At 44.6% G+C, this 12031-nt stretch overlaps 1 protein-coding gene across 2 annotated transcripts in view; it reads right to left on the bottom strand.

The window, feature by feature from the left end:
* The window catches only part of LOC142589974 (ribosome biogenesis protein bop1-A), a 166895-nt gene that overhangs the window by 26095 nt on the left and 128769 nt on the right, over nucleotides 1-12031 (bottom strand). For both annotated transcript variants that reach the window (XM_075701746.1, XM_075701737.1), the window contains 2 exons: nucleotides 9815-9947; nucleotides 4146-4249 (listed from right to left, as the gene is read on the bottom strand). In XM_075701746.1, coding sequence (XP_075557861.1) covers nucleotides 4146-4249; nucleotides 9815-9947 — 237 coding nt within the window. The remainder of the gene's footprint in view (nucleotides 1-4145; nucleotides 4250-9814; nucleotides 9948-12031) is intronic.

Genomic DNA, 12031 nt, shown 5'->3' with positions numbered 1-12031 from the left:
GCTGCTGGCGCATTTGGAAGCATATCCGTGAGCATGAATGGTGCCCCCAGGCATTTTTCATACCAGCACAAGAGATGGCGAAGAGGCATGTTCCATCCTCTGCTTGATGGCCAGTGCTTTTTCGCACTTGCGAGCAACATTTGCACGTGAAAGAACATGCGTAAATAACAAATACACTGTGGGGCAACAATTTTCATCTACGTATTGCACCAGAGGCTCCAGGTACACACATGCAAAGCAAGTGAACTTTGTTAAATTGGTACTGTGTAACAAGATTACTCTGCTATATCAAGGGAATAATGAACAAAGTTAATGGAAATAAAAGTGTGAAATTAAAGTTTGTTATATCATAGATTTTGCTAAATCAAGCTTCATTATAATCTAAGGTTTGACTGCAAACAGACATTAGCTTCCAGTAAGCATGGCAAGGAGCTGTGGGCAGAAAAGCATTTGCAAAAAGATAGTGTAGATTATGCGTTTATGCATGATGCAAGAAAACTAAAAGTTCATCAAGTCAAAAATTTGCAGGAATATGGAGGCAGCACTTTCAGTGGGGGTGTAACAGGAAATTATATGCCTATCTAATTGCGCATAATAAAAGCAATGGGGACGTTTAAAACAGTTATCTGTAACAGAACTAGATTAGGGAGGGGGATGAAGCTTTAAAGCAGGAGTTTTCAAACTTTCTGGCCTTGGAGAACCTCACCAGCTTTCCCAGAGTGCCGCAGAACCTTTCCTATCTCCCTCTTTACAACTTGCTATAAGAGCTCATTAAGGCATAGTTTCCTATAAAAATTTTAGTAGAAAACTCTGCATTAAACCTTACAGCAAAGAGGACGGGGGGAAGGGGCAGGGCCTTCCTTGTGGACATGCCTGTGTGCGAGCAGGACAATAATCAAAGCAGCACAGCTGCAGCGTCTGGTTGTTATCTTTGATCGCAAAGGCCATCACTCCTGATAAGAAACTTATGATAATACATAAAACATTAATTTTCTTTTCACGGCACTCCACGCACCTATTTACAGTGTGCACCGACCACACAGCTACCAGTCTTGGTACCACGAGCCATAAATAGCGTCTTGATGCAAATGAAGTGTTAGACGCACAAAAGTTTATTTCAAACAAATATAAAGAGTCACTCATGCTGAGGAATAGTCTTCGATATACTGATCACAATGCTAAGCTTAAAGGGATACAGAATAAAAATTTAAGAATATAGAGAAAGCCTCACAATTGCATTCCTAAGACACAATTGCTATAGTATACAGTCATTATTTGGGTTACTTTTGAGCGGATGGCTTTATTTTTGACGCTTGCACTCTCGACAACAAGCTGGCGGATCTGACGTCACACCTACCCTCAGCAGCTGCAGAGCGAACTGACCGGCTGCGCAGTTTTGTTTTCCTCGCGCTGCACAGTGCAAAATGCAAAGTTCTAGTGAGAGTGACAGCATGAGCGGAGGTTATGACTCCGACTTGGATGAGCGGCCTACTGAACGACCACAAACGATAAAGGCGTATGCCTACGATCCGTCCGCGTCGTCAAGCGAAACTGACGACGACCCGCCGCAGCAGTCCCCCTCCGCGGTGCCGAGGGAGTCTGGACCAGCAAAGTGGTGTTTACACTGTGCATTCCATGTACACGCGATTGCCTCGAGAGATCAGGGGCAGCATCATAAGCGAAAACCAGATAGATATAAACGTGGTTCCTGCAGCTTGGATTGCAAGCTCACACCTGTCACGAATGAGTTAGTGAGACGAGAGGCGCACGCCTCATTGACAGTGTTGCATCCGTGGTGGTGCGCCCAGTGTGATTCACTCACGCAAACGCTTTGCCATGTTTGTTTTCAACAGAGCAAGGACGCTTATGCCTCAGGCTATGCAATGTCAGGCGATGCAAGGAAATTACTCTGTGTTTTGTGCAAAGCGGCTTGCTCCGCCCGCTTGGTTGTATATGTTATGGGTAGCTGCTAGCGTGTAAAACATGAAAGCTACCAATGCACAATACAGGTGCTGTGAGTACACACTGTACAAAAAAGAAACGTAGAAATCGTTGAAGATATTGACGCGTGTAGACCTCCCTATACCTACGCCATCAGCGCAGGTGTGGCCGGCGGCGTGAGCATAACAGTCGGCTGCCGACTCTCGCGCAGCAGGTGCTTGATGCGCGCAAGTAGCTGTTATTGAGAATAGATGCGATGAAGCAACGGGTGAGGATTGAAGCCAGGCATGTGCAGTGACTGAAATGCGCCTCTGTAAGCAGGGAGCGTCTTGTTATTCACGGAGTGAACGAGTACATGCACAGCGGTTTCAGCGTCCCGTTGTTTCATCGCAGCCGAGCACTCCTTCCTTTAGTGCAAACGAGATGGCGCCACCAGTCTCATGTCAGCGAAAATTTTTTCGTCAGCTGTCGCTTCAGACGATGCGGATTTCGATTCATTCTGGCAGAATTGGCCAAACATCTGGCTAAGAATGTCGTACAAACGACAAATTACGGTCAAACGGCACCTGTGCACAAAACTACAGCTTGAACAAGCCAACGGTTCACGGGAGAAGCATTCATGAGAGGAACGCGAGAAAAAGACTACCGCTGCCTGCCATTTTCACATGCGCACAGCAGACCCTTGGCATTCGGTGGCGTTGACATGGCTGCTCCACTCATCAAACCACAAATCCACAAGATGAAAGACGAGGTTTTCGAACAGCTCACATGAGGAAGCGGTGCGACTAGGACGGTCGAACAAAGAAAGTGCGTTGCTGCAAACATCAACTCGCCCCTTCACGCGCTCAGTGTGGACGATCGCTCGCAATGGGCCTCGAGGTGGGTAAGTGTGACGCGACATCCGGTTTTGCCGGAGCTTTCGGAGGAGGCCGGTAGGTGCTGTGATTTGAGAAATATTCACTAAAATAATTACTTTTCGCTCACTTCTCCTCAGAAAGAGGGTTGTTTTGGTCGCTCTCGGTGCGACAGCTATCACTGGAGACAGAAGTCTCGGCGACAAATTTTTTATTCACTATCCCTTTAAATGCCTGCGTCGCTTGGTACGCAGCGGCGCCCCTTGCATGCATCGAAATGCTTGTTGAGCGTTTTCATTATGCATAGAGTAAAAACAGACACAGTGCGAAATACTGGTTGTGCCGTGTGCCGCCACTGACACCCCGGAACCACAAATAACACATGAATGCGCCCTGCATGCCCGTCACAATACGCCATTTAAACAGCCAATATTGTCACCTTCAACAACAAGAGCTGACCAGGCATACACCGCTAAATTCGCTCAGCTTGCAGAACTTCCAAGTTGATTCCCGCTCGTGCATTACAAACCACTCTCGCAAGCATGAATGAAAAGTGCTCAACACAGCCACTGTGGGCCCGCAAATCGCACAGTGATGAATCTAGCGACCTGCTGTTATGTTGGTCTCTCGCAGACTACTGCTGTGTGAATGTGGGGTGGGATAGCTTCGTTAAATCCAAGATAACCCCCCCCCCAATGCAAGATGTCTTCTACAAATCAATAAATTGTGGAAGTGAGTTGGGGAAAATGGAATGGGGTCGAATTCGTTGTGATCGCTCATAGGACCCAAAAATGAATGCTATTTGGGGAGCCCATGTTTCGTGGAATGCAGCTTGAGAACCCCTGCTCTAAAGGAACAGACATCGTAGGAAGTTACTAAGATGTGAGGATGATTGGGAAAATTAACAGAAATTATCAGCCTAACTTGAGTGCAATGAAAGAAGTAAAGTCAGATTGGGACAAAAGCCTGCAAGCACATGGGCAGCATGCCGGGGCTTTTACGAGAAAATTTCACGTGTGGGGGGGCAATTAGGGGACGCATAATAATTGAACTAGGTGCTCCAGGGGCCACTAACATACCCTGTAAAACAAGTGAAAATAATTTCTCTTACTTGTGCCGTAAACCTGGCACAGGTATAGTTCAATCCCTCTACATACTAGAGTGAATGCTGAAAATGGCTTTACACGTCGCAAATATTTAAGCGTTGCCAGATAGCAAACATGTTGAAAACAATTCCCATATTCTGCCTGCTCTTACTAAAATATATTACCCAAGAAGACCTTTCCCAAGTCTGTCTGAACTGTAGCAATACTATCTACGTACTTGAATAAGAAGGCATCATATTCTCACCAGAAGGAGTGGCTTCTTCGGGTAATGATGAAAGAACAGTATCAGTATTGTTTAGCACCAATTTATCTCCAACACCAGGATTGATGATATGTACAGCATTTTCCCTGCAAAGGAAAATTGCTTCATTACCACAAATTTTTCACCTTGCTTGCCACAATGTGGTATAAGCGTGTGCGCTGACGGCTTAGCTAAAACAGTCCTGCCACCATATCATAAAGCATTTTAAACAATGCATCACTGCAAATGCATTTTGATAAGCTTCAATGTACAGCTGGGTTCTGACATGGTAAACTCAAAGTCAATAGCAAAATAGGTCAATCACTGAAAAGAAAAGATTAAAAAGGCAATTATGTCTTCACAGAATCACTAGAACACAGTAGAACCTCGTTAATACGTTTCTGCTACGTACATTTTCCCAACGCCAACGTTCGCAATCAAGAACACAAAAAATGGCCCAATAGAGTTACGCTTATTTTTTACCAGTTCACACATTCCCAGAACACACGATTTTTTACTTCGCCAAACTGCGATTGTATGATACGTTTTCCAGCTCTTAGATCCTACGTAAACAAGAAGATGCACGAAGCGCACAGGCGATCGAGAACAATATATAGCTACCTGCCCCGGCAGCTTCACCACAATACTGGCCCACCCGTCTCACATGAAAACACCGGCGCTTGCTCCGTTTCTCATTTTGGTACTAGAAAATCTTCTCAGGGGTCATCACACGTGGCATTCACAGCTATCACTGCCAATTGTATTGTGATAAGCATCTTCGCCTATCTGTTTCACAGTGTGCGGTGCCGTCGGAAGTGCAGCGCATACTTTTAGCAAGCGATAACCATAACGCGACAGCATTTCTTGCTGCAGACTGCGATTGTATACGTTTTCTGGCCGCTAAATTCCATGTGATCAAGAAAAAGCACGACGCGTGTGATCGAGCCGTGTGATAGCCGCCTATCTCATGTGAAAATGACAGCGCGCGCAGTTTCTTCTTTTGATACCAGCAAATCTCAGGCCGAGTCGTCACCCGCCGCATTCATAGCCATCGCCGTCAAACCAATTACGATAAGTATCTTCCCCTGTTTCACAGCACATGGTGCGTAGTGCCAGTGGTAGTGTACTGCACACTTTTTATTATGCAATAATCCAAACACGCCGCCGTTCCCGGCTGCAGGTGGCACAATGTGAGCATCGCGTTTCACTTCAGCAGCATCCAGCATCACCCACCAGCTCGATTTCGCTTTGGTTTCACATCGCTCTCTTAACTCCTTCCGTTCCTCACCCATTGGTCATCGTTAGCCCGCTAACGACGGTTTGAAATGCCACTTTTGAGACTTTCCACACTTCTCACTGACACTCTGCGCCATAGGACATGAAGGAGCAGAACTACATTCTTGTTTTCTAAAGTTCGTTTTTTCCCCGCCAGGCATTAATTTTTGAATGTACTCCGAAGTTTTGCGATCGTCAAAGTACAAAGCAAAAATAGCCGCCTGCTATCGATGGTTTGAAACGCAGCTTGAAAGGCCTTCTGCGCACTCAACGACACTCGGTGCCATAGGACATGAAGGATTCCTGTTTTTGACATGAAACATTCCTGTTTTCTAAGCAGTTTGTTTTTTCCCTGTCAGGCGTTAATTTTTGAACGCACTCCGAAGTTTCGCGATCGTCAAAGTAGAAAGCAAACAAGGCTGCCTCCAGGAGCCGCATACACACTTCAAATGTTTGCAGATCTCGCGACTCTGCTGCATCTGCAGCCGACTTTATCGATGGATGGAGCAGCAGTGAGTCTTAGGATGCTGCCTTTTTGTCGGACTTTGACTCTCAGAGTGATGACGATGCAAGCCAGCCTGGAACATCGGCAGGAGCAGCCCGGCATGCCAAACTGTACTAGTTGCATTTTTGTAGTGGGATACCTACTCAATGAAAAATTTAGATTTTTTCCGAGATACAGTGAAACCTTGTTACTATGAACACCACATTAATGAACTTTTCAGATTAAGAAACTTTTCCGAAATTCCCCGCTGACTTCTTATAGTTTAAATTTAAAAATATTTCAGTACAGTAAATGCTCGTTAATTCAAAATTGTGGATAATTAGAAGTAACCGCCACAGTCCGGCCAACAATGTATTGAAAGCAATATGTAACACATCCCGCTAATTCACACTGAAATCCGCTCCACCACCGATAATTTGAACTTCGTGCCATTGTGGATGGGGAAAGTGCAAGTGCGCAGGAGCATGTTGGTGACGCTGGCATCGCCAAGTGGGCCGCGCATGGCCAACGCCTCTGTTGCAGGTCGCTTCACTCCCTCTCAAGACCTTCAAGATAAAAATGCAGACGCGGCGCTGCGCGTTTATTTTTTTGGCAGTACCAAAAAGCATAGCCTCTGATATTCGGAAACCAACGTCGCAGAAGGTTGTGATGCATTTCGCTGGTGAATTTTAGAGAGCAGCTTTTGTTCCTGCGGCAAGGGTCAGCGGCGCAAAGGCACTTTTATAGTCCAACATTTTCGGCACACGTTGCTTGCGGCCAGTCATGCTACGACGCTTGTGCTACACTAGCCGAAATGCCATCCCCTCTAGACGTCGACGCGCACGGCGTCGCCTGTTCTTTACGGAGCATGCGCAGAATGATCCCCAACTGTGCGCCGCTTTGAACACTTTGAACGGCTGTCTGCGACCGTCAATGAAGAGGCGTGGGCACTTTTTTTCATCACGCAATGTATTGTGGGTCACTGCAGTCGGCGCGATGAATGCGCGGATGGAGCAAGAGTCACCTCGATGTCGGGCATGTCGGACCCCGTTGGCCGCATCCGGTTACATTGGCTGCGCCAGTGATTCTAACTACAGACATCGTCGTTCTTTCTAACATGACGTAGTGTGTGCGCGCGCACGTTCACTCTACGTCAGACTATATTACGCCTTAACCTAGCAATTTTTCCCCGACTTTCATTAGTTCAAATTTTGTATAACTTGAATTTTCGTAGCATCGCCGTGGAATTCGAATTAACGAGCTTTTACTGTACTACAAACTTCAGAATACCGAACTTTTAAGAATAATGATCATTATTCAATCTCCCTGCGATGTTAACAACAGCTCGGATATTCCGAAATCTGGAGGTTCTGAGATTTCCGTGTATCCTTCACCGCAGTTGAAACAGTAGGCTAGCAGACAACAAGGTGCAAAGAACGGACATTGCGATGCAAGGGTCTGGAAAACCTGAGACGGTGCCCAAGAAAAAAAGAATGTGGGCGAGCGGAGGCGAGAACGCATCAAGGTTTGAGAGCGCGTGCTCCACCATGAAAAGTGTTGCCTAGCAATGGAGGCACATCTCTTCCTTCTTTCACCCCTTCTTTTTGCGCACACCTCTTCCTTTCACGCTTCTATCTGCAGCCGTACTAGGTACGCGCGGTGAAATGTATCCTCTATACTTGCAGAGATGCCACACGGCCGCACTTTGCACTTTCCAGACGTTTCCAGATGTGTCGTTTACATAGTTCTGACATAGTTCAGGTGTCCGCCTCAAGCGAGACAGTTGCGGTGTCCACGGCAAGATATGCGAAAAACAAACAAAAAGCAAGAAACGTTGTGCTTCAGAGACGAGACGGAGCCACCTTTTTGTCGGTAGTTTCCTCGGCGTCAGCATCTGCTTTGTGCACGTCACTCTTATTATATGGTGCTTCGTGGCGGCAGAATCTATGCAAAATGTCAACAGCACGTGCCGAGAGCGAACAGCGACGTTTTCGTGAAGAGCTCATATGGCGACAACTTAACTGATGGGTTGATGGGCAGAATGGTTCATTTTGTGGCTTCCACTATAACCAGAATAACAAACAATTTACCACGGTCTCCTGAAGTTCGTTACACAGTAAAACCTCGTTAAACCGTCTCCGCTTAAACAGTACTTTCGTTTTAGAAGTAGTAAAGTCAAATCCCCGACTCAGCGGCCATTGAACATAACGTGTTTTGTATCCGTATAAACTGTACCAGCTTATTGCGTACGTATCAGTTAACATGTAGTGTTTCCACTTTTCGTCGCGCAAACACGGCACATCGGGCAGTCCATCGGGCGGCCCGGCAGACCAATAAGCCTCAGAGATGTGAACAATGGCCTCCAAGTGCCCTGTGTGTTTGCGCGTGAAGCCATATCAACATCAACATCATTTCGGCGCCATCCCAGAGAGCGTTGTAGCGCCGTGAAGCGAGGACTCTTGCCATGCTGAAGCACGGATAAAAAAGACCCTGGGTGCTCAGCATAGAAGAAAAATTAGACATTGTTTGTGCTGTCGAACGTGACACGAAGAAGTCGGCGCTGGCACGCAACATGGGTCTACTGTCGACTACGGTGTTGCATTTTGAATGTGAATAAGTTGCTTGGTAGCGCTGCTGCTACCGCGAAGAGATGTCGGCTGCGAGGTTCAACTTTTCGCCATCGTTGCCTCTGTTGTTGCCGAAGTGTCACCTAGCGACAGTGAGAAGGATGACACGGAAAGCGACAGCACAGGCGATTCAGGCCCAACAGTGGCAGAAGCTGTGCGTTACGTCAGCCTCACAAATGCAATCCTCGCGACAAGAACAGCACCCCGCAATGACAAGGCGCCCAGCGACTTCTACAACGCTACCGCGCCCGTGCGCGGAGAATATGCAACACTAACGAGGAATCTGCAATGCGAGTGTTTGCCGAGAAGAGCGGGCTGGTTTAAAAGCTGGCCCGCAGCTTCAGTAAGTTTGAGGCTGCTGTCGCTGCTAGGCCGCCGTGGCATCAAACGAAAATAACACTTTTGTTGCACAAAGTAAATAAATACTGCATGTCTTTTCCCCTTTCATCATGCTCTCTCTTCCGTTTTTGACAGGTAAGTGGGCGATCTCAAGCTATTGCGGTTAAGCAGTACTACAGTTAAGTACGTACTTTTTCCGAGCTCCGGCCAACTATGGTTTAACAAGGTTTCACTGTATTGAGATTTCACTGTAGAGTCTATTAGATGGCTACACATATTGTATATCTCATAATTTTACTTGCGTAGTTTTTTAGTAGATACAAGCATGTCTTTACAAACATCATTTAATTTTATACCACAACCTTGATTCTGCCAACTTATATCTTTTTTATGGCATACATTTTGTTAATAGAACTTTTATGCGTGAAAAGTGCATTGATTCTGCATTTTGTTTGTGTATTACACAAAATATTAAGTGCAGTAGTTCCTTCAGAAAAAAAAAAAGAATCTGGTGGAAAAATCTATTTTTCCCCATGGTAGGAAAACAGTTAAAACACCACACAATAGGAAAACAACAAAACGCGTCTCTGGCCGCTGGAGCACCACCAAGCTCAATGTGTGTCAGAATCTCATGCTACAACTATCTGCGGGACGCGTTGCATTACGTAGATGTTAACAATACTTGAGTCTGTCAAATTTTTTTAGTTACTTCGGATTGTATGTTTCCCCGGTTAGTAAATTTTTTTCCCCAAAATGTATGAACAAGCTTCTACTGTTTTTGTTCTGTTCTAATGCACATAACTCAGTAAAATTTTCCCTCACTCCCTTCACTTCTGTACCCAATCTGATTGTGGCAATAATGAACATGACAATGCAGCGCCATGCAGCTTCTAAAACTCTTCAAAGATACAAAGCACTCAAGCAATCAAACTGAGCAAGCAACTCACACAGCAACAGCAACTAGGCAAATGCTCTGATTGGGACACCAAGCCACTCCTTTGACAGCATGTTCAAACTTGAAAGTTTTCATGCAACGGCCAGTAAGGACTTCCCAAATGCGGACTGTGCCGTCATCACTACCTGTGTGTTCAAGCAGAAAAACAAAATGAAAAGAAAGAGAAACAAGACTATTATGCAAAACTTCACACTTTCACAGGCATCTTCCAATACTTCCAAAACCAGCTCTTGACAGTATAAAATTACAGGGTTGCTTAAGATTTCTCTTAAGAGGTGAATGGCGAAAGCCTACTCTTTTTCCTTTTATCATTCGTCTCTTTCTCTTCTTTCTTTGTCATTACTGCTCCCTACTAAGCATTTGTAGTCATTTGTAATCAATTGTGGTGATTACAAACCATCATTAGACATGTTCATATCATAGTCATCAGTAGTCATTACAAGTAATTTCGGTCATTATTAGTCATTACTGGTCATTACTAAGCATTTTTGTCATTTCTAATCAATTGTAGTCATTGCAATTCGTTGTTAGACATATTTATCCTTATGTAGTCATTAAATGACATTATTAGTCATTAGTGGTCATTACTAAGCATTTTAGTAATTTTTAATCAATTGTAGTCATTACAAGTTGTCGTCAGACATATTGGTCATTTCATAGTCATTACAAGTCATTTCAGTCATTATTAGTCATTACTGCTCACTAGTAAGCAGGTTTAGTCATTTGTAATCAATTGTGGTGATTACAAGCTGTCATTAGACATATTGGTCCCTTCGGAGTCATTAGTAGTCATTACAATTGGTAGTCATTATTAACCTCTACCAGTCTCTATTACAATGTTACCATTTACAAACTGTAACTATCAGTCATTTTTCATTCTTTAATCTGTCTTCATATGGCGTGATGACGCTTTGGTGGTCAACACTGCTGACATTCACTTCACCATGAGCCTAGAAAGGCTTTCGCCTTAAAATTTTGTTTCAGCAATGAATTTTAAAGTTGAACAATGCCAAAACAAAACCACTGCTAAAATACTACATAGGAGTGTGCGAATATTCAAAACTTTCAAATAATGAATCGAATATTGTTCTGTTCAATTTGATCTGCGAAATGAATAGTCATCTTTAGATTCGGTCCTCGAATTGAATAGTCCTTATTTGAAGATACGAATATTCTTCTAATTGCTTTCGAATACTTTACATCATTGACTGTACACAATGAAACAAGAAATTGAAGCAAAAACTCGATATCTTTATCCCTTGCACAGTGGAAATAAAGTATCAGTGCACACTGCACTACTCAGTCAGCCAGATTTTTACAGCCAAACACAATCACTAGAGACTAAATGTTGTTAGGCACAGCTTTTCACAGTGGGTATCATTTAGTAATATTAATTTTATATAGACAGCACCTGTGTTCTCTCACCGAACCACTTCTCTCTCACCAGACCAAACCAGAATACGTTTCATTCCAACATAGTACTTTATACAACAGTACTTTATAATACAACAGTTTATACAACAGTACTTTATACAACAGGGGGCACTATCTGCCCCGACTATTCAAACTAGACAAAAAGTGCATTTTTTTTCACTCTTCTGTCACCACATACAGTCAAAACACGCGATAAGAACATCTCGCAACAACAAAATTCTCGCGACGACGAAACATTTTCGTATCCCCAACGAACGCCCACAGGATTCAATGAATTTCATACCTCTTGGCAATGAAATGTCGCTGTACTGCAATCCCGCATAAACGAAATTTGCTAGAATGTAACTCCGCATATTTACTACTCGTGTAAGGCTAGCAGACTCCAAAATGTGCTCGAATGCTATCGTTTTGCTTTAAAATTGCATAAAATATCATCACATTACCCGTGCGGGTGCCACCATTTTTTTTACAAAAACAACCAAGCGCCGGAAGCGATCAGTGCGCTGGAAACACATGGCCATCATCTTGTTTGTTGATCGCCCGTTTGAAGCGGCACGCATGTTGCTACTGACATGTGACGATGGTTTTTGCATGCCTGCTAGGCGGGGTCCTAGATCATTATTCGAAATGCGCGTTCAGTTTACGTTCTCCGTGGCTGGCGACTCGGCGAGGACGAGGCCTATTGTGTGAGGCGAAACTGAACGCAAACTGAATGTGCATTTCGAACAACAATCGCCAATCGCGGCAGTGCACCGCATAATGTGCGCCTCGGTGA

The sequence above is a fragment of the Dermacentor variabilis genome, chromosome 1 (genome assembly GCF_050947875.1).
Source record: "Dermacentor variabilis isolate Ectoservices chromosome 1, ASM5094787v1, whole genome shotgun sequence".
NCBI classification, from domain to species: Eukaryota; Metazoa; Arthropoda; class Arachnida; order Ixodida; family Ixodidae; genus Dermacentor; species Dermacentor variabilis.
Note: the sequence above shows the minus strand (reverse complement) of the source record. Positions and strands in the feature narration are given on the sequence as shown.